The sequence below is a fragment of the Motacilla alba genome, chromosome 18, assembly GCF_015832195.1.
Source record: "Motacilla alba alba isolate MOTALB_02 chromosome 18, Motacilla_alba_V1.0_pri, whole genome shotgun sequence".
Classification (NCBI taxonomy): Eukaryota; Metazoa; Chordata; class Aves; order Passeriformes; family Motacillidae; genus Motacilla; species Motacilla alba.
Genome location: NC_052033.1, coordinates 3,452,985 through 3,480,969, shown reverse-complemented (window position 1 = coordinate 3,480,969; position 27,985 = coordinate 3,452,985). Strand labels below are relative to the sequence as shown.

At 39.5% G+C, this 27,985-nt stretch overlaps 1 protein-coding gene and 1 long non-coding RNA gene across 5 annotated transcripts in view; one reads left to right on the top strand and one right to left on the bottom strand.

Moving 5' to 3' along the window:
* The first annotated feature begins 2,326 nt into the window (after positions 1-2,326).
* Positions 2,327-27,985, top strand: part of B3GNTL1 (UDP-GlcNAc:betaGal beta-1,3-N-acetylglucosaminyltransferase like 1) — a 106,060-nt gene continuing 80,401 nt past the window's right edge. For 2 of the 4 annotated variants that reach the window (XM_038156790.1, XM_038156788.1), the window contains exons 1-5: positions 2,327-2,609; positions 6,809-6,925; positions 7,044-7,143; positions 12,122-12,186; positions 20,726-20,791. In XM_038156790.1, the coding sequence (XP_038012718.1) occupies positions 2,559-2,609; positions 6,809-6,925; positions 7,044-7,143; positions 12,122-12,186; positions 20,726-20,791 (399 nt within the window). In that variant the 5' untranslated portion in view covers positions 2,327-2,558. Of the gene's footprint in view, positions 2,610-6,808; positions 6,926-7,043; positions 7,144-12,121; positions 12,187-20,725; positions 20,792-22,456; positions 22,486-27,985 lie in introns of those variants that run through there. The other 2 variants (XM_038156791.1, XM_038156793.1) reach the window with 2 other exon arrangements.
* LOC119709274 lies at positions 10,239-13,290 on the bottom strand. Its single transcript, XR_005259321.1, has 3 exons — positions 12,522-13,290; positions 11,188-11,316; positions 10,239-10,451 (listed from the first exon to the last, which is right to left on the bottom strand). It is a non-coding gene; the product is annotated as an uncharacterized LOC119709274 (long non-coding RNA).

The window sequence follows — 27,985 nt, the reverse complement described above, 5'->3', positions numbered from 1 at the left end:
AGAGCAATTGGAAATAGAACTCGGACCAAAGCATCTTTGCTTGCTTCTTAATGAGTTTGTTGTGACAGCGTTGGGAGATCTCTTTCCATTCTGCCCCACATGAAAGTGGAACGGGCAGTGAAACAGTTGACTGTATTTTGGAAACTATTTCGTTTCCTAAATTGCCCAAAGACACAGAAATGCCTGCTGGAATTTCAAAAGCCAGTAGGTAAGAACTCTCACAATGGGTGCTAGCTGCCTAGGTTGCCCTGACAATCCCACTGAATAGGTTCCACATGCTTGTGGGCCTTTAAAAGTCTTTCCAAACCCACCCCAAACAAAAATCACACTCTGAGCAGAAGTTTGTATTTAATTACTTTCTGTGGTCAGCTACATAATATAACTTAGAAAACATTTCTGGTGGGTTTGACTGGTTCTGTATTTTCCTCAGGGAAGGCAGCAAGGGCTTTGTCTGCATTTTGCTTCGCTTAATGAGGCGCTGTCCCTGACTAGGACTTTTGTTTGGTTTAGGGTGAGTAAAGCAATACTCTGCTACACTTTCCTAGATAAAGCAAGGCACGCAGGCAACATAGCAGTGCCAGCAGCCTTTGTCGCCAGAAACAGGAATGATCATATTTAACAGTGCTGTTCATGGAGAGATTACACTCAGGCTGGACGGTGAGAAGCTGTGCAGATAATTTGAAATAGATTCTGAGGGTAAATTACTGCTTGGCTGTTCTCCTCACCTCAGTTCTCAGATTTGTGTGCCAACCAACATTTTAAGATAACTCTGCTCTGTTTGCTCCTTGAATTGTCTGGCTGTTTAACAGGCTCTTCAAATAAACAAGGGATAATCTCAGGATTTTGCTTAACAAAGATTGCTTTGTGCAAATTTTAAAAATTCTGAATAGGTTGTTGTACAGGGCCTGGTGCTGCAATCCCTTTTAGCTGTGAATACTTTCAAGGGAGCAAATGGTTGCACAACCATCATTTCAGTTAATAAATGATCAATAATACATTCCAGCATATTTTGAATTGCCCTCCAGTATCAGAAAGAGCCTACAAGGAAGCTGGAGAGGAACTCTAAGTCAGGAACTGCAGTGACAGGACAAGGAGTAATGAGTTGAAAGAGGGAAAATTCAGGTTAGATTTCAGGAACAAATATTTTACTGTGAGGGTGGGGAGGCCCTGGCACAGGTTGCCTGGAGAAGCTGTGGCTGCCCCATCCATAGAAGTGTTCAAGGCCAGGTTGGACAGGGCTTGGAGCAGCCTGGGACAGTGGAAGGTGTCCCTGCCCATGGTAGGGGGTGGCACCAGATGATCTTTAAAGTCCATTCCATTCCAACCCCTTAACATTCCATGACTCTATGATAATGGCACCATCACCACCAGCAATTTTTCTTTTTTAAAGGTTATTAGAAACTTATTTATTAAAAAAAACCACTGTACACTAGTTTGGACCAAGAAAAGCACAGACTGGAGAGATTAGAGAACATTGGCATTACTGTTATCATTCTCCAGGAATATATACGATGATCAATACCAAAGCTAAAAATTTGTTTCAATTTCCACAAATTTCAGTTCAGGCAGGCAGTCACCATACCTCAGTGTGGGAAATAACTTAGAAAAAGTGTTGTAACACTGCTGAAAATGTACAGGTTGGAGTTTAGAGAACAGGTGGGGTAGCGTGGACAGCATCAACTGAGGAATCAGTGTGAGAGGGAAGATGTGTGCTAATGTCTTAACAAACAATTGGATGAGCGGGTGAGTGTGGGTGAGTATGAGTGAGTATGGGTCTTAACATCTCCAAAATGGGTCTTAACATCTCTATTAACAAGCAGCAGGTTTGCTGCAGAGCTCCACTTGACTCCTGAAACGGACAAGGGTCAGCACAAGCCTGAACTTCTGAACATCAAGGGAAAAGGACATTGTTTACGGAGGGAACGCGTGGCAGCTGATTCGGGAAGGCTGCACCTTCCCAGTACCTCAGCAAGGGAAAGGAAGAGGGCAACGAGCGGCCGGGAATTTGGGATAAGAGGGAGGTCCCCGAGAGAGAAAACCCTGCGGGCGTGTGGCCTCTCCCTTTATTCCAATAAAGTTGCAGGACTCCTCTGTCTCCTTTGTGGACACTGGTTTTTCATAGCGTGATTTTCCGTACGACTGTCTCCACAGGCGGGACCGGGGCCGAGGCCGGGTGCCCTCACGGGCCGGGGCCGGGGCCGGGGCCGGGTGCCCTCAGGGGCCGGGGCCGGGGCTGGGGTGCCCGACTGGGGTCGAGGTGCCCTCACGGGCCGGGTTCGGGGCCGGGGTACCCTCAGGGGCCGGGGCTGGGGTGCCCTCACGGACCGCGACTGGGGTCGGGGCGCCCTCACGGGCCGGGGCCGGGGCTGGGGTGCCCTCATGAACCGGGACCGGGGTCGGGGCCGGGGTGCCCTCAGGGGCCGGAGCTGGCGCTGGGGCGGCTGCCCTCACGGGCCGGGGCCGGGGCTCGGCAGCCGCCGCCAGCAGATCCTCTTCCGGCCGCTCCAGCCTCCGTCTCTGTGGTTGTTCCTCCCGCTCCTCCCTACGGGGCGGCGGCGATGGCGGAGCCGGGGAGAGCCGGCGGGAGCCCCGAGCCCCCCGTGCAGGTGGTACGTGACAGGCGGGGCCGGGCCGGGGTGCCCCGGGCTGGCTGTGCCCGGGGCGGACACGGCAGCTCGGGCGGGGCCGGGGCTGGCCCGGGAGGGCTCTCCCGGAGGGCTCGGTGCCGGCGCGTTCGGGTACACGGGGTTGGCAGCGAAAGTCGTGAAATCTTCCGACAGCACTTCCTGGTTTTGTTACTTCCCGTACCTGTATACATATATACATATATATACACACACATGCATACATACACACTCATATATATATATATATATATATATATATATATATATAAATATTTATATGTATATAGTGTGTGTATATATGGCGTGTATATATGTTATATATATACATTTTTAATATATGCGCACTTATCTATAAATAAAACACAGATAAATAACGTTAAGTATACAACATCTATCTGTGCCTACATAGCGGTATAAATAGAAATATCAGAATACAGAAATATATATAATACTCGTCTAGAATGTGTGGAGTTCAGGGAAATCCAGGTCGTGTCACAATGCTCAAGTCCAGGTTTGATTCACAGCTCTGTTTTAAGAGTCGTGTTTGGCTCATAGGCCATGAAACTCCTCTCTGCTGGATGCTGCTGTAAATCAGCCTCAGCTAACAAAATGGTAATTGTGACTCAGATCACTCAGATTTTCACTCAGATGATTTGTAATGCCGAAAGCATGCTAGTTGTTGGCAATTCATCTCCCAAATACTCAAAATTACTTTGAGGGAGCTTTACAGTCTCTGTAGTTCACTGTTTTGGTGGCAGTCTTCAAATACAGGAAGGGTTGCTGCAAGGAGAGCTAGAATAATCATCTGTGCTGGGATTGGGAAGTAGGAGTTGGCATAAACTGTAGCAAAAGGACACTGGGAAAACCATTCGAGGTTTCCTTATGCCTGCTTTTAGTGAGTGCCTTAGCAAGGCTGGTGTTTGACCCTGGAGAGGGTTTGTCAATGCCAGAGCTGTGGTTGATCTTGTTTTGGGACAGGAGAAGCTGACACAGTCTCTGGAGGTTACTACCTACTGGTATTTTTGCTATGACACTGTACCTGTAAGTGAAATAGTGCCCGGTTCATGTTCTTCCCCTCTTTAATTGGTCCAAGGAGATGGAATTATTCTGATACAGTCACACGACGTTAAAAGCCAATTTATGACTGCCCAGTTGCAACTCTTAATCCAGGGTACAAATCTGGTCATGAACGAGGGAGAAATGAAAGTCTAGATTGTTGATTTATCCTCAAAATAAAACTAGACACAGAATACCAGTGAGCTGAGCAAGAATGGTGGAACCTAACAAAACTCTGGTAAATAACATCAGCAATACTCTGAAGTGTTAATCCTATTGCTAAGTACAGTTATTTGTGTGGATTTGTTAATTTTTTCAGGTTTTACCCAGAAGTATCATCAGCACTTCAGCTCTGGGCCTTACTTTGGCAGGTGTCCAGTTCTGCATGGTGGTTGTGGTTCTGTGGAAGTAGAATTTGCTCACAGTAATGTGTTTAGGAGCATATATTATGTATATTATGTATATTATGAGCAGTTCAGTTCAGAGCACCTCAGTACCATCAGGTATTTCTGGCATGTTTTATATGTGCTGCCCTCAAAGTACTTTTTTCTGCTTTCAGTTCAAACTAAACAGGGAGGTCAAACATCATCTTGCTATTTTGCACTGCTGCCCTGACTTAAAACAGGAGTACACCACGGAAAAAAAGCAAAGAAGTTCCAGTTTTCAAACCAATGGCAAGCTAGTTGGTGATGGCTTAGTCAAATTTTTACGAAGTGAATCAGAAAACAAATTGAAAAATAACTGATTTTTCTGGATGTGCAAAACTGCACAAGTTTAAATTGTCATTGGAAGAATTGTGGAACCCTTTTTTCCTGAACGAATATGTTAGATTGATTGGTATGGATGTGTAGGGTCATATTTTAATTGCCATGTCTACATAAAGAATATTAGAATCTTGAATAAATTGAATATAGTACTTCAGAATCTCAGATTTTTCCTTTTATTTTAGTCTCAAAGTACTAATCTGAGATAGTTCTGAAATAATCTTTTTTTGGCTGTGTGTTATAATTATTGGGTAATCAGTTTCACTTTTTTTTTGTTTCTCCCTATATTATTTATCTCTCTAAAACACAAATCAAAGGCCTACTTTGCTTGAAAGTTTAGAGAGCTTTTGTCCTACTTCTTTTAAGAACTGTTCCATCATCCTACCAAAAATCAGGAGGTTCATTCATGTGATAAATAGCTGTGATTCGTGCTGACAAAACTGAAACAGTGATCAATATTGATACAGTAATTAATATTTGGAGATAATGAAATGGTTAAAAAGTGAAATGCCAGGGGAGGGATCCGTCCCCCCTCTTTCTCTTGCAGATGTTCAAGACAGGAAGGAGTAAGAGATAAGTATGACTAAATTTATCTGGAAAAGAGGGAAAACTTGGGTGGAAATCAGGAACATGTTAATTTTATGAGATTTATTGGTTTAATGTTAGAACATTATATTAGCTTATATAATGTTAGCTTTGGCTCATATTATACCAGCTTGGTGCGCATGTGTAATCCAAAGGTGAAATAAAGGACACCTGAGGAAGAGGAGAAGCCTTCCTCAGATGACCCCAAAGAATGCTGCGACCACCTAAAAGAGATGGTGGCGCATGCGGGATGAAGATGATGATGAGGGTGGAGATAGGATTGTGAGGAATCGAAAATGGGAGGAGATGGTGATGGCACACAGCATAAAAAGGGGAATTGTAACTTAACGACCTTGTACGTGAGGTGGCAGGGTCCCAAAGCCCTTGCACTCTGTACCCCGTGGTAATTTTTGCTTATGCGCTATTGTAAGAACCAGATTATTCCTCATTTTAACCAAATTGTACTGCCAACCTTTTGAGTGTATTCACTTCTATCTATTCTAAACTACTTCATTAAAATTGCTGCTACATTTAATTCTGTTTGGTTTTTTTCTTGTGATTGGATAACTGGGCAAACATAACGATTCATTTTAGATGTTTGCTGTTTTCTTTGGCTGTGAGGTGTTGTTAGTCATTGTACCCCACAGGACTGGGTTGTACCTGTGTGTACATCCTTCAGTGTCCAAAAATCTGCCTTCTGGTGTGTGCACCCGTATTTGCACCATGTGCATTTGTTCACATGGCCCTAAATTGTGAATAATTCCATCTTAGTATCCCAGTGTTTTGTTTCTTAGGATTCTCTCCTGCTCACAATAGGAACAAATCCTCTCCCTCTTCCAACCATGCGTTTGTGGTCACCCCACATAATGAGGAGTTTAAATTGTGTTTCTAGGGACTTCTTGAAGTGTCCCATGAGACTTCTTGGGACTTACTCAGGCCCTTAAGTTCCCCATCTAAAAGTAATTTTAGCAGATGCAGGCTTGGCTCTCCCTTTTCAAACACAGCCAGTGTACCACCAGGCTGATTTCTCAGGCCTTTGCATGCTGTGAAGGAAATGTGTTCTCTTTTGAGACACTGAAAGAATTTTGGGGGTTGTTGGCTTTTTAGGGATAACTAGATCAGTGATGAGTAAGTAAACTTGAACAGATGAAGCCCTCCTCTCTGGTTTCTAACCAATTTTCAAATCTTTCAGGTGAGTTTTCCTGCTGTGTGTGCACCTCTGAACCAAGGGGCTGTAGGAGGAAAGCTGGGGTGGCAGAGTGTGGAGCTGCATCACAGATCAACTTCCAACGTGCTTTAGAGCAGTTGGAAATGGAATCATTTTTAAAATCTTGGCTGCAGCCTGAGGGTCCAGCTGCATATACGAGCATCTCCAATTAGGCTTGAAGAGAAATTGATGAGTAAGATGTATTAATGGAGGACAAAAGTGAGCAGTGGCTTAAGAAATGCAGGAATACCAGAAACAGGTTAGGGTGGTGTTACAGATGTTTCATTTGTGGGTTTGCTTCAGTGGTCTCTCTTGTTTCCTTGGACTTCTACCAAAAACCATCTCATGGAACTTAATTTAAAAAGAAGCTTGATAGAGAAGAAAGCAGATCATATATTTGTAATGAAAATAAAGGTTCCTCACCTTCTTTTTTTATTTTTAAGATGCATTTTTTGGTGAAAGTTAAGTTTCAGAAGAATCTACTACTTCTCCTTTTTACAAAATACACAGTAAGTAAACAAAGATATGCTTCCTGACATGCATGTGGATCTCTGTTTGTTTTTTTGTAGTCTATCATTTTGCCTGTCCACAACAGTGAACGCTGGTTAGATCAATGCCTGAAGTCAGTTTGGGAACAAGATTTTGAAGGAACCATGGAGCTGTCAATTTTTAATGATGCCAGTAAGGTGTGTTTCAGACCTTCTTTAAAATACTGTCCAAGTAAACACTGTCTCTAACAAGAATTATTGGTTCACTTCAACTCACAAATTAAAATAGCTGCATCTGTGTCATTATTTTTTCTAGGATGGTTCAGCTGAAATAATTGAGAAATGGAAGATCAAGTTGGAAGAAGTTGGTGTTTCAGTAATCATTGGAACCAACAATTCCTCCCAGCCTCGAGGTGGTATGTAGCTTAATTTTGGGAGAGTTTGGTTCTTATTGCAGGCACCTTCTGATTTTTAGATTGAAAAGTGTCTTTGTAGCTGTTTCCACTGCAATGGAAAAAAACCCACATTGTTTTCTAGAGCTCTGTTTGAAAACTCATTCCAATTTGAATTTGGCCCTGTTGCTTTGGGCTCTCTAGAATTTGTTTATATGTTCAAGGAAAGAAGAAGTTGGCTTAGCCCTTGTGTGCTCTACTCTGCAAAAGCAAAAGAATTTTGTTTAATTGTAGTATACACAATGTTGTTACTGCTTACAATTTTACTGTGGCTTTCTGATATCTGATTTATCTTCAGGAGATGGGTTCTAAGAAAAAAAATACATTAAAAATTCCTTGCATAAGGATTTTAAAAGTAAATGCATATCTTTCAGTCCAGTAAAATAGACCCTGAAATAGAAAATAAATAAATACCTTTTTGATATTGCTTCAATGATCAAATCAAAACAGAGGTTTCAGAAGTTTTGATGTGAGCTAAAAACTCTCACTAAAGTCCCAAGTATTCACTCAAAGGGCTAAACCAATGTGTTTGGTGAGCTGTCAGACAGGTTATGATGTGATCCCCTATCATTTGCATGCTAATGAGAATCACACCCACTGCAGAAGATTACAAATAAATCTCTCTAAACAGATTTTCTTTTGCTTGCTTTGGTTGGTTTATGTTTGGGGGGGTTTTAGCAGAAAATCTTCCTAAAATGTAAAACAGAAATAAAAGTCAGTTGTTTTTTGGAGAAGCTGTTGTTGAGTGACAGTAAAGGTGGAAGATCACAAAGGAAGAACAGTGTGCTCACATTTTGTACTGGAGCTGTGTAACCAATGTTTCTGTCATTCTGGACTTTGTTTTAATGAGTAGACAGGTAGGAATTGTTAAATCATTGGTTCCAAGTTTGTGTCTTTGAAGTTATCTCTTAAAAGTCACGCTGTGGAAACAGTGTGACACAGAATTTGGACAGTTTGTGTTTTTTCACTGCACGTCCTGTTTGAAGTGTAAAGAAACTCAGGCTTATTAGAGTCTCCTCAAGATGATCTGCTTATGCAAAAGCCCACTTCTGTTTCAGAAAGTTTGCTTTTCATCCCCTGTTGAAACATGCAAATAAATTGGGAGTTTGTGCACTGAATTCATCTGCAACCTGGCAGAGGCCCCTGGCTTTATTTACTGTCATTTCTCCTGACTGTAGGCTTTACATCTGTTTTTAAATAGTTGTCAGACATAGCGATACTGAAGTAACACAGCATAACCTTTACTATAAATATTTTTAGTATTTTAATACCTTTAGCATGAACTGGTGTGGTTTTGACAGTGCAGCTTGTAATATTAGAACTATTGGGCTGGTAATGACAAAAGGCAGACAAGGTTTTTAGAGGGAATTTTTCTCTTTTGGGCAACTGATACAGCTGGAGTTGAGCAATGTCAGGAATTACTCATAATCCTGTAACTTTTTCTTCTTTTTCCTCCCCCCTCTGCTATTGGGTGATCAGTCTCTTTTCAAAACTGACTTCTTTTACTGATCAAGAAACTGATCAAGAAACTAAGTAGGTTACAATTTTTTAAATCAAAGAATAATCCCAGAGGTTGTTAATTCTGATACTTAAGATAGCTAGTAATGTTCCTGCTAATACCATCGTGTTGTGTAACATATTTCCCATTTTTATCAACATTTGCTATGTCTAAAGTCTTGTTCCTACTAGAGTGTTGTATCAATTGTGTATAAACTAGGTTTTACTTTGCCAGAACACACAGGCAGGATTTTTTTTTTTTTTTAATTTTAGAATTCTGATGTCTGTTCTCCTTTGCACTTCAGGAAACTGAACCTAAAACTGAGTTCCAGTTGTGAATTCCGTTGTGCCAGTGGATAGGTCAGATTATTTTTTGGTTTAGCATGCATTTGTCAGTGTTGGGGTAGCTGGAGGCTGAACAGATCTTTAATAAACTGGGGGTGGGAGGGACTGTGCACTATTTAAATATATCATTTAAATAATAGTGTGAAATGCATAGTTCTGCTAAAAAACAAACCCGGGCTTATCCACTGAGAGTGGGAGACACTCTCAGGTCACCATTAAAACAAGGACATCTTTACTTCATGGTGGTTAAATTTTAGAAGCAGGTTACTTGAAATCCATAGCATTTGTTTGCTTTTGGTGATTTACTTTCATTTTGTCAAGGACTAGGTACAACTGGAAGGAGTCTTGCCTTTAAAAGAAGATGCTTTGGTACAGAAACAATGTACTAGTCAGGCTTCACATCTTCAACTATTTACACAAGATTAGGATTTATTTCTGATTCTTTTCTAACATGTAAAAGAAAGGGGGGGAACCTTGGAAAAAAGAAAGGGTCACTTGCCTAAAAAAAGGAAACCTTTTTCTTTCCAAGAGTAAGGAATGTTAATATCTCACTGAGGCTTAAGTTTTTACGGCTGTAACCATGGTAACAGGCTCTTTTCACCAAGTAAGCAGGCCTTACAAAACTCAGAGACCTGGCACAAACATTTCATTTTGTTCAGTAGAGTAATATTAAAGAAATTTTTTTACTCATGCCAAACACAGCATTTGTTGTGGTGAAAGAATTTTTAATACCTAGTTTCTTCTATGGGGAGTTATATTTATCTTCTTAATAATTTAACAAATATGTGTATTTTCTTCTCTCTCTTTCCTCTAAAAGATATCTGGTACATGAAAAACTTCAGGATGTTTCTCTCTTAAACATAGCAAGAAATATTTTCCAACTCATTCTCATGACAAATACTAGATATTTCGTGATTTTATTTAAAGTGGTTTATTTGAAAATGAGCTCTGAAATACTTCAGGAAGTTCATAGAGTAATAAATTGCCATCTTCTAGTTGCCTTGAAGCCTCCTTCACTCTTTTCTTACATTTTTGATTCCTTGGCATTCAGTATTATCCATTGAAGGTTGTTGAAATGTTTGGGTATGTTAAGTCCAGGCTGCTTTACAGCTGCTGTGGTTTCTGATAGTACTGATGTGTTTAAAGTTGGGCAGATTGAATTCTGTCACCATTTTGGTGCTGTTCTTTACTCTCTTGCTTTACCAGGGGTAAGTAAAGGGCTGGGGTTTGCTGCTTTGGCATGCCCAGGCCTGCTGACTTGCATCAGTTGTTTCCCACTCAAACTGCTGGTGCCAGGACCCAGCTCTGCTGCTGTGGCAGCTCCTGGCTCTGCCAGCTGCTTTTTTACTGCCAGGAGGAAGGAGACTGAGAGTTACTGTGTAGATGAGATTCCATATTCATAGGTCTGTAAAAGGTAGAATGTAAACATCCTGTAAAATAATAAATCCAAAAAACACACAGTGAAGAGAAGTTGAGGTGAGGATTAAAGTACATGAGAAAAAATAACACAGTTGGAAGGAAGAGCCTTTATTAGTCCTGTTCTGGTGGTAGTTGACATAATGTTCCTTGAGGCAGTGAGAAATGCAGTCATAAGTCTTTTTCTGTACTTGGACAGCTCAGCAAAATAGCCAAGGAGCACGTGCATTACAACTAAGGGAACCTTTGAGCCCAGTTCAATCTGTTTCCTGAGCAAACTTAAATTTGTAACACATAAAAGGATAAGAGAATTACAGAACTCTGCTTTTTTTTCAAATGCAAAGTCAGAAACTTTGTGGATAATGTTATTTAAAATTATTCTGCTCCACTTCATGGTGAGATTTTTTGGCTTTACATTTCCAGTTTTCCCCCTACAGAGTAAAAACCCTACAATATTGCTTGTCTTCACAATAATGTTCATTTTGCAGGTCAGGGTGATCTTGCTGGATTCCCTGACTTGGTTCCATTAATACCCCAAAGGAAGCTGAAGTGTTACATGTGTGACAAGTGGAATCCATGCAGCAGTTTTCAGACTAACACTGGATATAGTGTGGGCAGAATGCTGCCCAGGGCAAGAACTCAGAGATCAGAATGTTCTTAAGTACACCCTGTCTACCTGCAAAAATGATCCCAGCTAAGCATTCCCACCTTGTGGGTGTGTTCCAGTGGTTGCTGCAGTCCCATCCTTACCTTCAGCTGTGGATTCCTGCTCCTTCCTATTTTTCTGCTTCTGCCATTTGTTTGAATCTCCAGAGCAGTCATCTTCTTCAGAAATTAAGCTGACAAAACAATTTTCTTCTTTGGTTCATTCATTTCTTCCTGAAATTAATAGGTTGGTAAAAAGATTCACCAAGTGTCAGGAGGTCAGAAACTGAGACACCCTAGGTGCCAGTGTTGTCGTTTGTCTGAAGTGACATTTCAGTGTGGTCTCCATAGATGATAGAACATGTTATGGTATAAATAAATCACCTTTGTGCTCTGTGTATGTATCTAATAAATCAGCTTGCTTTGGCTCCTCTCTGCATTACACGTGCCTTTACATGAATGGCACGTGAAGTTTTTTGATTTGCAAACTTTATACTTAGCAAGCGCCAAGGAACAGGACTTTTTGAGTCCTTCTGAGAACCCTGATGGGAAGAACAGCAGTTTCTGGTCCTTCTCTGGTCCTTCTCTGCCTCTTTTATGATTTGCTGGTTTTCTTAGGGCTTAAAAGATGAATGTATGTACAGCCAAAGGTTTTCATAATCTGCTATTTGCAAGGGGTAGATGAGCTTTAAAGGTCCCTTCCAGCCCAAAGCTTTCTGGGATTCTGCGAGCTGAGGTTCTGGATATAAAACCTGCCCTTTTCAAGATACACATTGCATATTATATCTTTGGGGAGGGCTGGCAAAAGTACTCTTATTCTACTTGATTGTAGAATTCTGGTACTCACTCAGAGAACATGACTGCCATAGGCCTCCTATTTCAATATGCACAAATTACCTTGCTTTAAATATGGAAAAATCTGGTACTTTATATGGTACTGATTTTTGTATTTTCTCTCGTTTGTTCCCCACTTTATTAAGATTTTTAAAGATGCAACAGTAAAAACTCCTCCATGTTTTTATCTTTGCTTTCTCAACAGTTGGATTTGCTAAAAATCAAGCAGTAATTCAGAGCTCAGGAACCTACCTCTGCTTTCTGGATTCAGTAAGTTAATGCTTTTTGTCTGACTTGGTTTTGTCAATATAATCCTTTCCTTTTGAATGGAGTTGCTGATTTGCTGTAAGACAACCTGCTTAAAGGAGTTTGTTTAATGTGCTGGTTACTATTTATGGCTGTAAGGTTGTATTCCAACCTGTAGAAAGCCTTACATCATTCTTTGATTATATCAGATTTCACAAGCTGCTGTGAACAGGGCTGGGCAAGGTTGGTATTTAGGTGTTTTGAGGATTTTTCTTTCCCACATTCTTCAGAAAATTGCATTGATGAGAAACTAAGAGCTAATCTACTGGCTTTTTGATGTAAAATAGGAGAAGTCTCACCTTCCCAGTTGATTTTTTTTTTCCTGTCCTTTGTTGGATATCTTCTGTGAAGCCATTGAGCTCAGTAACCCCCAGATAAGGATCTCACTTCGTGCAGCTGAATATGCAGGAATGGTTTCACAAAGGTGCCCAGCTGAGCACAGGAGTGGGGCCGTGTGCTGGGAGCAGGCAAGAAGAGCAGGACCTTCAAGGCTCGCTGATCTCCTGTAATTTCACCTGAAGATTGATTTCTTTTCCCTCTGAATTGGAGCTGAGCTATGGGTTAGGGTAGTACAGGATGAACTGGCTGCTGGCAGGGGTGGTTTTCAGCTACAATTCAGCTGAATATTATGATTGTCTGTGCGTGTTAAAAAGTGTTGTGAGAGCCGGTGTGTGCACTCTGCAGCCATTCTCAGGTTTTAATTAGGGAAATCCTTCAGTTTGCAAACCCCACGTGCATTATCAACTTGATGGAAGAAATTTTTTTTGTTCATATGTTAAAATGTTGTGATTTTTGTGATATATTGTTAGTCAGTGAGGCTGTTTACATATCTAAAATGAAAAAAAAAAACAAACAACAAAGGAACTTATGATTTGCAAAGTTTGGGTACTCTAGGCTTGCATTACATTGCACAGGGCATTCTAGGGAGTCTGTGGGATGAGGAATGTGTGTACTTGAGCTGGCTGAAGTTATCTGAGCCCACCAGCACATGAATGAGAAATGAATCTACTCTTGTGCCATGAAGCTTCACATCTTCTGTCTCAAATATGTATAGCATGATGCACTGAAGTAAATTATGGGCTAGTCTTTCTTTTCAATTCAGACAGATCTAGATGGTTGAAAATCACTAGCAGTAAACTAGAAAATCAAATTCTCTAAATGAAGTTAATTCATATTTTCATAGTGATTCTTCAGCATTCTCAATTTGTTATTTACCATATATTAAAATCTTCCTGCTGCTGTGCTGTTTCTGTTGGCTGACTAGTGCAGGAAAACAAAACATCAGGGAAGCAAATTACAGTTATTAAGGAGTATAACTAGTAATGTTACTGTATTTCTGCAATATTGTCATTAGCAGAAGTTTAAATTAATTATTATCAAGAATTACTTGAAATGAGTTGAGGATTTCATGGTTTACAGTGTGGATAAGCTTAGGAGAGGTTACCAAGGTTTTCTGTTCTATGCATTTCTATTGCTTCTTCAAATCAGAGGCATTCTGGACTACCAGAAGCCTAATCTTGTTACAAAAGAAATATTAAATACCTGGCATTACTTAAATGTATTTTCTGCTGTCTCCCCTTGTGACTACCATGTTTTGCTGAAAACAGATCAGAGCAAATAAAATGAATGTTGAAACTGCTACGAGTCCAAAAATTGCTCAGTGTTTTGGCTGTAGTTAGTAAATGTTGTGTGATAGTGGCTGGGACACAGATGTTGCCAGCTGTTTAACAACTCTGCTTCCACACACCACCTACCTTCTTCATTTCAGTCACCAGTCCAGTATCCAGCTCTCTAGGAAGGAATGTTGATATCAGCCTGTTGGAATGTGCTGCAGTAATGCCAAGGAATTGACCTTCAGAAGTGCAGCCACAATTTCAGGTTTGCTGCAGGTGGATGTGGAGAGGAATGGAGCTGTTTGTGCACATTACAGATAGGTGGAGAAATGCATCCCTGGCTTTTTGTGCATTCTTTGTTTTCTCTGTGAAGTGAAATGAGTGGATGAGCATATTTGGGAGCATCTTTGGTAGTGCTGGCTCCAGCAAGACTGTTTTTGCTTGCCATTCCAGCTGGAGCCAAGCTGCTCGTGTTATGTCTCTCAACACAGATTTCTGAGGACAACAAACTGGGAAGAAATGTGGAAAAAAAAGGTTACAGGTCTCAGAACTGTCAGAATTTGATCAGCCTTTTCTAGTATGAAGTGGCAGCTGTTGGACTAACAGCTATTGTGGAGTTATTTTACTGTGGTTGTTGTTACAGATTTCACCTCCAAGCTACCAAGGCATTTTTTCCCCTCTGGGAAAACAAGTAGGAAAATTGAAGCTCCTTAACAATTTTTTCATGTGTAACATGTATAATATGGGAAAATGAGAGCTAATTTTGTAAATATATTTCACTGTTAGCTTTTCTTCTTCAAATTGTCTGCAGTTCTGACTTTATCTGCCAGTTTCATTGTACTCTAGCTGCAGTTTGTCACTTCTCTGGGGTGGTGCCATCTCTGTTAGAAGCATTTACCCAATTGCAGCACAGCAGAACTCTTATACTAAAAATTCTGCTTTGAGCTGCTGTTTTCACTGACATGCACATAAACATGCCTCTACTTGTCTGAAACTGCGTTTCTTTAAAAAAGGATCATGCTTTCATTTCATCCTAATAACCTGTGGAGTTTCCAATTATTTCAGGTTTATCCAGTGTGTTGTTGGAGAGTTCCTGACTGTTAAAGCAGAAACATAAAAATGTGTCCTTTTTTGACCTGCAGTGTTTCAAACCCAGTTATAATCACTTGAGAACTTAACGTGCTTGTTTTAATCTTTTGAAAGGCTCTGTTGGCAATGTATCACAATTTCAGAGATTCTCAGGCAGTTCAAAGATATGACTTTGAACCATGTTCCCACAGTGTCATTGCTTGCTAATAGTCAAAAATGCCACGGGGACACAAGTAAGCTTTATTCACCAAAAATGAGGATGAACCACAGCAGATTTGTCATTCCTCTGTTGGCAGCTGCAGACCTGTGCCTTTTGGTTTGGGAGATTTGTTTACATGATTTAAATTGGGAATATTGATTCTTAATTGCTGTGTGCATAATTGCTTAATTTCAAATTTTCTGTGTTCCTTGAGGTTCAAGTTCAAACCCACCTCGTTGAGGGGGTGTTGCTAAAGGCCTTGGAGGAAGGTGGTTGGTCCTTCTCTAGCCAGATGTGTCAGGCACACTCAGTTATAAACAGATTGGTTTTCCAGCCTCTGTAACTTCCTGGGTTTGGAAGCATGGATTTCCTCTTTGTTGCCATTATACATTACAGGCACTAATAAACTTCTGAAATATTCCTCCTCTCTTTCAAATTAGTCTGTATTTGTTAGGAAATGATTTGATCAGAGTTCATGTATTTCCTTTCTGTTGTTGTTTACTGTTCCTTGGGAACTTATCCTCTGATTTCAAAACTGAAATAAGCTGTGACACAAATAGCAGGTGTGCATGTGGTGGTGAACTCCATTACCAGAAGAGCTGTCCATCTTTCCTAATCACTAATGAGCACCAAAAAGTCAAAATACAAGTGCTTGAAGGCATCATCCCTGTCGTTGTTTTGTAAAGGTGTGCTTGTATTTAAACCAGATTAAATGCCTCTGTCTGGTATGAAATGTTTAATAAGCAAACCTTCAGAATTTGGTTGCCATAACCTCTCCCTACATGTGTCTTCATCTATTCAGTAGTTAAAGAGGGCATTTGGAGTCACTGGTGAAGCTTTTACTCTTGTCTGGGTTTTTGCTGCTGAACACCTTGTGAGTTACCTGCTTCACTTGGCTTCAAACACATCATTTTTTTCAGTGATCTAACTATGAGAAAAAAATCAAAGGTGATCTCCAGTGACCACAGAAAAGCAAGATATGGAAAGGCATTGTCTGCATTTGTTGAATAAATGCACTGAGGTGGGAGCTGCTTCTACAGCAAAAGTTTCCTGACTAACTAATAGTGCTGCTTAATTAAAAGATTCCATAAGAAGATTGTCAGGCTCATAAGAGCACCACAAAGATCTTTCCATGTAGACCTGTTTGTTGCTATGCTCAAAAAAAAAAGGAAAGGTGCTCAATGCAGTCAGCGTCTTAAATTTGAAAAGTTCTCTTTGTTGTCCCCTTCTTTCTCAGTTTAATTTGGGAGTAGAAACAGAAAAGCAGCATTATTTTTTACGATTTTTGTTCTTGCAAGTACTGACAGATGATTAGTCTCAGGTGATTTGTGGGTGCCATTTGAGTGCCTGGTTCCAATGGGTTTGATAGTGTGGGGCTGTTCAAACACCAGCCCCTGGAGAATTGCCTGGGATCAGGGTATTTCATTCAGCAGAGCTGTTGACAGGCCAGTTTTTGGAGGTCCCAGGCATTTCACTTTCCTGCTTCAAGGAGTTGAACTGAACAATAGCAAAGAAAGATTTTCCCTCTAGTCCGAGCAGGTGCAGGATAAACGAATGGACCATTTGATGAATTGAAAGATTTTGGAGATGCCATGTTGTTGCTCAGTGAGTGAAACATTCCTCCCGCTGCTGCTGCTGGTTGTATTTTGAATTTAATAGCTGTGATGGGAAGAAGGTGCTGTTGTTATGGGAGTGGAGTTCATCAGCTCTCAATCCTTTTTTCATTTTGAGCAGCCAAATATGAAGGAGTTTGGAAAAGCAGGAGATGCTGAGTCTGTAATGTGAGCCTAAGAAAGCACCTCAATACTGAGCTGTAATGTTTTGTTTTCTGTGAACTTGCCCTTGGTTGCAGAAAGTAGATGTGTGTTGTGCATTGAATTGTATATTTTGTTTTACTTTCTCAAGTGCAGAAGCACCAATTTTTAAGGGAAAATGATGAAGTTACCACTGTGGAGCCCAATGTGATCAACACAGCCTGGCTGAAGGGGCCAGCTTTTCTATTCCAAGTATATGATTAAGGAAGGCATGCATTTATTTAGCATTTATTTGAAATTTCTTTTATTTTCTCCATTCTTTTCATGTGAGAAATTTCTCTTCATCCTGTCAGCTGTATATCTGCTAAGGGACAACCATTAGAGACTTCCATGTGAACAGAGAAAACTGGATTTTATTGTAAACTTCTGTTTTGTTAAAATTATTCTTCAATGTAAGTCACTGCTACTATTGTTTTCTTCCCAACTCTCACCTAGGAAACAGAAACAAACCAAATATACTTCCCTTTTTTGTATAGGCCTTTTTTTTTTCTGTCTGAGATGAGTGAAAAATAATTTGGAAAGTGTTTGCTTGATTACTGAGGTGTTATTCTCAGTGTTAAACCAAAAAATAAAATTAAAAAAAAGATGACCAAACTCTGTCTGTAGAAACTGAAGCCTGGCAACACATTTGCTGAATTCAGTGTCAGAAGTGCAACAGCTTTGATAGAAAATTTGTGATTGCACCATGTACTGTTGGGTAAAATACTTTACTACCTCAGTTGTTTATTACTATAGTTGCTAAAATTCCATAATTTTTAAGGTACTCTTAATTTGTGGTCCATTTGCTTTCGTTTTATTAATTCAGATTTATTTAGGTTTTTAAACACCAGTCTTAAATCCATCTGAGTTCCCTAAGATTATTTCACTATGAACACGTTTATAAATGCATGGTTACCTTTCCAGTCACCCATGGTGAGGAATCTGTCAAAGTTGGGTTTTGCAGTTGCTTTCCTGGTACCAACCTGAATCCAAAAAAGGTGAATGATGGTTGTATCTCCTTTTTGTCTGGGATGTGATTTATATTTTGTGCTCATTCTTACAATATTATGGTATTATTAGATTACTCATTACTATAATGTATAGTATTAGTATATTCTATATATAGTATTATTATATTACTCTTTATTATAGTATTTAGGATTATGTCCTAAACTATCATATTCTTTTTCCCCCCAATCTTTCTTTCTCCTTGCATGAGCTCAGAAGGTATCACAGAGCCATCCAGCAGTGCAGTGTGTGTGTAAAGCTGCTCATAAAAAATGAGACAGAATTATTAAAAGAAATACAGGCCATCCAGGCTAAGAGTTCACAGAGCTTTCCAGCGTTAGAGAACAAAGCTGTATTAATAAAAAGAGGCATTTAGAAGTTTTTTGTGGTTGCAGTGCCCCCTCTTTAGCTGGAGTTTACAGAATGCTGATGCTCTCTGATAGCCTAAGCCCCAGATCTGTGAGTTTTGCCAATAGCATCCAACTGGCCCAGTGTTTTCTTAGGGGAACGGAGCCATTCCTGTCCAACTGGGTGGTTATGAAAACATGACATCGACCTCTTTGGTGCATAGGTTATTTTGATTTGGTTTGAATGCTTTCCAAGCTGATTTAACCTTTTTAAATCGAGTATATTATTTTTCATCTTTGTGAATGTGAGAGTTCTCTCTCTTGTGTGGGATCAGGAACAGTGAGATCTTTTAGCACAAGAGCAAATGTTGGATCTTGTAAAAAATTAGGGTAACATTGTTCTGAGCATTGGAATTCCTGGCTTTTTGGTGGATTTTCCCCTTTTCCCCCCTTTTTCCCAACTTTTCCCCCCTTTCCCCCCCTTTTCCTCCCCTTTTCCTTCCCTTCCCCCCCTTTTCCCCCCCTTTTTCCCCTTTTTTCCCCTTTTTCCCCCTTTCCCCCCTTTTTCCCCCTTTTTCCCCCTTCCCCCCTTTTCCCCCCTTTCCCCTTTCCCCCCTTTTTCTCCCTTTTCCCCCCTTTCCCCCCTTTTTCCCCTTTTCCCCCCTTTTCTTTCCTTTTTTTCCCTTTTTCCCCCTTTTTTCCCCCTTCCTTTGGATTTACCAAGAAAACATCCAAGGATCCTCAGCAACTTGTAAAGGGGTGAACAAAGTTCAGTTAAAATATATCTGCTATTGCTTGTATGAAAACCAGGTTTTAATTCACAGAAATCAGCTTTGTGCTTGGCATAAAGAAATAAGATTATCTATATATAGGTCTTTAGGTTTTTATTTTATTTATAGGTTTTTCTTGTGGGAAATAGGGTAAAGGTTTTATGGGAACACTTGCTGGATCCTGGAATTCTGGTACTCTATGGATAAAGTGGATGAGGTGGTAAATAATATTATTGCAGTTTTGAAGTCACAGGAAATCAGAAGGGTTTTTTTGCTCTATTGGCTTTGAAAATCAGAAACAGCTGTCATGTTTATTACTAAACATATCCTAAATGCAAAATACAGAAAAATGCTTTTGTCAACGTAGTCCTCCCATCTTTTATAAACTTATGTGTGAGGAGTCAGTTTTATTGTTATTTTGTTTTATCTTTAACCTTGAATTGTATTAAATAGTTGGACCTACTTCTGAAACTTTTTTTATCCTGCATGTTTTGATAAAACTATTAGGGGCACCTTTATAGCAAGGTCATTCAACTCCTCAAGCTGTAGATATTTAAGCACTAATATTTTTTTGTTGCTGTTGACTTGATGGGAAGTTTTAATGTGAAAGTGGTTGGAAATTCAATATTGAGGGTTTGTGCTTTAATAGGAAAATCACAATGATTTCAGTGTGAGGAACTGTTAAAAGGGTGTCTGTAGAACAGGAATTCAGGGGTCCTTTGAATTATGTTTGCCTGATTAAGTTTATTTGGAAATACTCTGAGAAGAAATAGGCTGTGTTAACTTTAACCAGAATCTAAAAATGACTGATTCTTTAAAAGGGGGAAAATCTGACACCAACATGGAAAACAATATAGGTAGAAACCTCAGAGGCCTAAAAAAATTAGGGAAGAAAAATTGTGCTATAATTTCTATAAACTGTAAAATCACTGTCTAGAAAGGATTTAATTTTGAAGGGGAAATAATATAAGTTTGAAAGGAATCTCTCCTAACAGTTCAAGGCAGGATAGCAAAGTTATGGACTTTTCACGAAACAACCTATCTTTCTGTATGTAAATAGAACAGATCTTTATGCTACAAGTGGAAGAAGTACTAACACAACATTTAAATTCCAGTGGTGTGTTTTAAAGCCAGTGTCAATGCTAATGCATTCTATGACTGTGGATACTTCCCTTTTTTCCTTTTCCTTAGAATTTTCTCATTTCACAAGTACTAGTTTTTGTGCCCATGAAATATGACATATTTTTAGATCTAGAGAGCAAAGGCTTTTCATTTTCAGTGGAACAAGGTACAGCCAGATTACAGAGAACATTTCCTCACATTGCTGTGTCTCAGATCTCATGGCTTTAACTGAGGGTGGTTCCTTGTCCTCACACTGCCAGTGCTGCTCAGGGAGTTGTGAAAGAGCTGGAGAGTTTCTTGAGAAATAAATGTGAAATGTGTGGGTGCTGTGGATGTGTGTTGAGATCACAGCACCATTGTCACGTAGTAGTTTCCATCATTTCCAGCTCCAACAGCATCCACTTTAATCCACAAAAAGTGTGAAGTCTCTTAATATCTGTTCCATTTGCATTTCTGACTGCGAGCCAGTAAAATGATGTTCATTTAGCAACATATTCTAATGTGTGTCAGTAGTGTTCTGTGACCCTTTTTCTGTTCAGTAACAGTGTGCTATTTATTCCAGGATGATGTGATGATGCCACAGCGGGTTAGGCTGCAGCACGAAGTTGCCATTCAACACCCAAACAGTGTGAGTACTTTTTTCTTGTGTGTATTTCTGGGTTTTTCTTTGACAGAGTTCCGGATACATCTTTAAAAGGATATGAAAATTTCACAGTGGGGCTGGGGGAGGCAAAGCAATAACCAGTGTATTCTTTTCCTTTATTTTTAATCCTTGCACTGAATAGGAGCTTTGATTGAACTTCTTTTCTTCCTTTTATTTTCTCTCTTCAGAAAACCAGATCTCATTACAACAGTGATAGTCTTTTGCAAATAAGTATATAGGTTTGGCTAATGTCTGTAATCTAAAGGAGAATGCCTTTTTTATGTAGCCTTTCTAAGTCATGTGAAAAGCTGCAAAGGATTGGCTACAGCTATGGTTTATCTGCTTTTAATAATTAAGGAACTGTAAACCATAGGGAATGTATGGGTTGTTAATACTGATGAACTGCCATCAGTTCAGCTGATGTTTCTCTCTATGTCTGTCTGTAAAATGAAACATTATTAGAATTCCATTCTTTATTCCTGTGAAATAAACTGTCAGGAATATTCTGTGAGATGGTTTTCTCTGATCTACATGATTTTGATTTTATATGATTTTCTGTGATTAGGATCAATGTTCTTTAGAGGGAGTTTGTGCATATGTTCTACTTATCCAAAGATTTTATATATATATATACATATATATATATATATATGTATATATAAGTATAAAAACAACTTGGCCATTAATTATATACATAACTATGGCAGTTAACTAATTTGTCAATACTACTGACAAAGATATTTCTTTATAAACTTGAAAACTGAGTTTGTTTTGTCAGCAAAATCAGCCTTATTGTTTCCACAGCTCTGACATTTTTTCTTGTGGTACTTATTTCAGTGTGCCAGAGGTTTCTGGAAAGGAAAGGTTGATTGACTTGGTCTGTCATGAGGGTGTTTCCTGCAGGTATCTGAACAAAACACACAGTTTTAGGATTATTGCTCTCTGTCAACTAAACACCTTTTGAACTTTTTTGAACTCCAAAAGACACTTTTTTTGGCTGAGGAATGTCTGCCAAACAACCTGCTGCTTAGCAGTGGGATGTGTACCTGCTCATCACACCACCTGTATTAGGGCTCTTCTGAAATCTGATCATCCTTACAATGGGATTTATTAAATTGTAGCTTTAATCGTACCCGAGTAGCAGTTAACCTAACTCACATTACAAACACAATAAAATGATAAATCCAAAGTTGTTTTTGTTCTGATATCCATCAGTTAATGTAATTCTGCAGTCAGATGCCAAAAAACCAGAAAGGCAAGTTGATCCAGTATGCTTGTTTTATGGAAATTAGTGCTAAGAGCTATCATATTTCTTGCTTAAATGGCTTCTATAGATGTAAATGAAGACTTTTTTTTAATTAGACTAAATTCAACTAAACAGTTTGTAGTCTTTTTAGGAAGTACTTCAACTGTTTTGTTTATATTCTGCTATACTTTAGTGCCCAGCAACCCTCAGTGTGAGCTATTAAGTGACAATCAAAAAAGTAATAAAGAGGACCTGAGTAGACTGAAGGTGTTTATGATCTGTACTAACAAACCTGTTACTGCCATGTTCCAGATTCAGGTGAATTTATGGTCCTGTTTCAGTCTGGTACTTGTGGCTGGGTTCTGTCACTCCTCAGAAGGATGGGGTGGTGAGAGACAGAGAAGGTGGAAAAAACCCGTGGGTCAAGATCAAGGTAATTTATTAAAAGCAAAAGGAACAGTCCTTTGGTCAGTTTGGATCTGCCTGCCACTGCCAGAGCTTGCCCACCCCCAGCCTTGTGGAGAGGGAAAATGTTGGAGAGAGCCTTGGGAGCAGGGCTCAGAGCACTGATGTGTTCCCAGCACACAGCACTGGGAGGGCTGGCCTGGGCAGAATTAACTCTGTTTCCACCAGAGCCAGCACATCTTCCATCTTACAGGTACAGAACATGTGTGGGGTGCCTGTGTGAGGTGTAACCTGCTGGGTCCATGCTGGGTCTTACAGAACTCTAATTCGAAGGTCTGAAGGAGAAAGGGGAACATATCCAGCTGTTTCTGGTGAGCAAATAGATCAGTTTGGTCCAGAGCCCCTCAACTGTTCTGACACAACTTTGGAAGAAGCTGGCCTGGGCACAAATCTACTGACCAGTGGCAGGGTGGACTTCTGTTCTTAAAAGAATGATCTCTCTGCTGTCCTCAGAATAATCATGCCATTCAATTTTCTGGCCTTGGAAGATGTTTGGGGATGTTTGAATGAAGTTTTGTTCTGTGTTTGAAGTTCTGGCTTGGCTTCAATCAGTCTGATAAACCAGAGTAGGTGGAGGGGCAAAAAAAAAAAAAAAATTAAAACAAAAAGCAGAAGGTTGAGAAATGCCTGTGAAGCAGTGAGCTTTTTTGGTTTGTTCCTGAAATTCTAATTTGCAGACTTGCACTTTCCACTGTTTTGCAACGTCTCCTGACCTGGATTTTTGACTTTATCCAGTCTCAATGTACTTTCAGAAATTTTATTCCTAATCCTAATCCTGCTGATTGTTACTGGGAGTCAGATTTGAAGACCAGTGCTCCCAGTGGGCCCTGACATTGTAGGCTTCAGTCTGCTGTTGTTATTATTCATCAACAGGTAGAAAAAGTCTTCTACTTTGCCCACCAAGAGAAATCTCCCAGGTCCTAATTAATCCCCGAGGTTCTTCCTCTTTTGTGTTGCTCTTAGATGCAAATTGCCTTCCTCTGGTTTGAAGCCTGCTTACTGATCAGCAGAACCAAAGATATCAGAAGCCTCTGGGATCTTCCCAAGAAATTATTCCTTAAAGAAACCTGTGTTTCCATCTCTGAAAAAGCAAGAAGCTTGCCCCAGGTTCAGGTACTGGAACACCGAGGTAACAGCAGCAGCCTTTGTGTTTCATTTCCTGGATCACAGACTCCTTAATTGTGCTTTAAAGAGCAAGTTAATTTCTATTCTCTTAAGCTGCTCTTATCTGAAACACTTTTTAAAAATAAGGCTCGTAGGTTGGAACTGTTCTGTCCTTGGAAATGTTCAGAGTGGAGGATTTTGGATCTCAAAATACAAATCACTAATGCATTGTGCTTTTTGTTAAAGCATGACTGCTGACACTTGATCCTCTGCTGACTATTTTACATCATCTCTAAGTCCCCCTCACATGAATTCTGTAAATAGACAATCTCAGAAGACACAAGTTTTTGAGACTCTATGTATTTATACTACAAATTCTTAAATTCTGCTTAAGAAATATCAGGCTCAGTGCAAATCCCTACTTTTAGCAGTTGTGAAGCTCAGGGACATCATACTGGTTTTGTTTATCTCCAGAAGCTGCATCTGTCCCATTTATCCAGCATAATCCAGGTGTTGCTTATTTACCAACCACAAAACATGTATGCTTTGTTGGCAGCTAATTAATAGGAAGACTCAAGCTTCTATTTCCCTTAATTCTGAAAAGGTCATGCCTTCATATCTTATTCTGTGTTCTTCTGCAGCTCCAACCTGGTGTACATACTAGTGTTCTACAGAACAACTTTCTAAGTTTGGAGTAGCCCAGGAAATTATTTCCCAAACCACACACGCTGTGCAGTCTTTTACTCTGCCTCTCATTAATTCTGTTATTTAATTTCAACAGCGTTACCCTCTGAGAACCCCCAAAGCTTTTTGTTTCCAGGAGAGAGGGGATGTCAATTGGATCTGCTCCCTGCTTGCCTTGTTGCTAGATGCTTCCAGCAGGCCCTGCTCTGGGCATGCTGAAGGAGAATCACCGGACCTGGAAATGATCTTGGAGACACTGAGTTACATTTAAGAGCTTTTAAAACAGCTAAACTTTTCCTCACTGTCTCCTGCCTTGGTGAGAAAACAGCTGGAGTGAGAATGTGGGCCATAGAAATAAAGAACATTATTTCCTTTTGTTTTCTCTGGCTCAGTAGGAGGTGAATCAGTAGCAGTGTCACAACGAACACCTTTCTATTTGTTGTGAAATTACAATCCTCTGTCTCAAACAGGTAGGGTACCTGGGTGTGTGAGAGAACATGAATATACATTTGCATTTCTTCAATGAGCAATTCTCACTCTTTTGCATCTCTAAAGCAGATTTTTGGCATATTCTGTAGCTTGGCTTTAGATCAGGAGCAGCAGTGCCTAAAGCCATTTTTATCTGTTGATTATCTGCCTGTGTTAACCAACTGCCTGAATTCTGCATATCTTTGATGGTTAATGTGACTCTAAGATAGTTGATGGGATTGAGTGAACTTGAACCATTCCTGGCTGGCGTTGTGAGCTGGTGGCTCACAGACCTGTTCACCTGCCGTGGGAGAGCTGAAACAAATATTGCACAATCGGCCAAGGAAATGGAGGAACCGGCAGAATGAGAATGAGAGCTGAGCTGCTCCTTTCTTTAGGGCTCTAGGCCAAAGGCATTGGCTGTTTCCCTCCCACCCCTGAACTTCACAAATTAACTACATTTAGAAGTTAAGAGGATTTTTTTTTCCTTTTGGTCAGGAAACATATATTTTTTAATTCTGAAAGTCATAATTTTATACATTTTTTTTCAAGTCACTGTACCCTGTGCTGTTCTGCTTGTTGGGACCTGTCACACCTTTCTGCCATGTGTTAGAAAGTGGCAAGGCTGTTTTTTCCTCCCTCCCTTGGAGAGTGCTCTACTCACAGAGAGCACTAGTTTGAGTCATATCATTCTTTTCTTGTGGCAAAAATGATCAGATCATCTTGATTCTGTAAGTTTGTGGTGTGAAAAGACTCTGAGAGTATGTGAGGTTTTATTAAACTGCCATAAAGCTTAGCTACATAATGCTGAATGGTACCTCTCTGTCCTCCATTTAAATTCACTTCTCTGCCTCTATTTAATTTGCATCCTTCCTGTGTTCAGCGAGGTTGTTGGTGATCTTCTCTCATTCTGTGTCTTTAATTCTGAAGTCCAGGTTCTACCATCTCCCCTTAAATGCTTTGTCCTCCAGTTGTGACATATAGCTTAGCAGATTTTCCTTTGATAAATGCTTTATTTTGGGCGTGAAGTCTATTAAAATCTTCTTTGCATAGAACTTAAATAATCTTTTTTTTCTCCTAAGTTCATTTGCAGAGCTCTCCTTGTGCCTCCCTTACTCTGCAGGTTTGAGACAGATCAGTGTGAGCTGCCCGGGCCTGTCCCAGCAAGCACTGCCTGTAGAGGTTAATTTTAATATAAGAATTAATTCATCCAACAGCTATTGAAGAGACATTGAGTACTGCCATGTCTTGGATGACAAATCCAATTTGTTTGCATAAACCTGTTAGCAGGAATTTGCTCCACTAAAGGGGCTGAGCAGACCTGAAGAGGCTCTGCTCTGTCTTTGGTATAGACAGGAGGGAAAATGAGATTATATTCCTGAGGTGATTACATGCAGCTGCTGATTGTCCAACATCAGTTGATTTTTTTATGTCCAGAGGAATATTTTCATGCACTGTTCTTAATTATTCTGGTCAGCAGAATTTTTTTTTATTCAGTTCCCTTTTACTGCAAAATATTATTGAACTACCAAGTCTTGTACATTCTTCTCCAGCATGTGGAAAATGTGACTCTGAATTAAGGCTACCCAATATAGATACTTAAAAAAACATTTATAGATTTCACTTCAGGAAATTGTCATTAAAGGCTTTTAAAAGTAATTTATAAGTATCTTTAAAATATTATATATTTATTGTTTATTAATTTATTAATTTTTATTAATATAATATAATGTAAAGGAATTTATTATTTTCAATATATCATATTATATAATATATTATTTTCAATATATTTTCAAGTTATTATTTTCAATTATCTTCTCTCTTGGTTTGGAAGAGTAGAAACTAAAGCAGCAGTTGTGTGAAGGTTTTGTCAGAAGTGGTGACACTGGAGTATGTCTAGAGGAAAAAATATGATTCCTTTTCTTTTTTTTCACTGGGGAATGTGAAAATACTTTCTTTGACCATGTGAGAGTATTATTTTTACATTTTTGGTAATTGGTCCTTTCCATGTGTATCGTCCAGATCTGCTGGAATTCAGCTGTGTCTTTGCTTTTTATTAGGCAGCTTCCTTAAAGATATTTTTTAATTTGGTATTTCTGAAAAAACCACAGAGCGTTTTGAAAGTCACGATGTCAGCCTGGGTCTGTTCTACATTTACTCAAACAGCCCAAATGGGAAACAGCCCAGAGACACAACTTTGTAATTAAATTTGTGTTTAAAATGGCCCCCACATGCCAATAACACCATCAAAGATTGTGATTACTGCAGTTCAATATTCATGGAAGTCTGAGTGTAATGTAATGAATTCATGTAAACATATTCCATTTTTAAAACTATGTCTGAAGCATAAAATGTTTGAAAATTAAGATTCCCTCCTCCTGGTGTTCAGACATTCTGCTGAGGTGATAACTATTGCAATCCAGTCAGACTTTGTGAAGCTACAGACAAAAAAAATTGGTACCTCTTCAATGATATTTACTTGAAGCTTTCCCCAAAATGTCGTGTTCAAACTTCATGAATTCACACGTGTGACAACATCTTTTTAAACCTTCCTGTGCTGTGATGCTCAGCTGTGCTGTTCTGATTACACCCTTTCTTATTTTTCATATAAATTCACTAAAGAAAATTCAGACTTCCTTGGTTTTTGAATACTCTCTTTTTATGTGCTGAAAATAAACATGTAACATCCTTTTGTGGACTTTGGATTTGAACTGGGGTCAAGTAGAATGTGTAACAGGTGTTCTTAAATATGGATTGCTCCAAGATAGAAGCATCTGTGGAAATGGATATTCATCTGACCCAAAGGCTTCTTTGGGGAGTCAGCAATATCAACATATTTTATAATTTCCAAAACACGTTTTAAATACACCAGGGTGTATTTTGTATATTTACACCTAATGCAAATTACCTCACAGGTGTCATGTTTTGAAGAACAATTTCCTCCCTTGGAAATGATTGGGAGAGGAAACAAATTTTACTGCCTTCTTCCTGCAGTATATAGTTTTGGAAAGATTTAAACCACATAAAATATTTCTTTAGTTTATTTTTCCTTTTTAATTGCATTAAATAGTGATCACAAAATATTTCTTAAAGGAAATTACTGCACAAAATTACTACAATAAAAATAATTGAAGCAGGGTTTGGAGACAGCAGAGGTGACATCTGCTTTCCTTAAGACAAAAAATGTGGGCTTCATTAACTAGAGCTGCTCT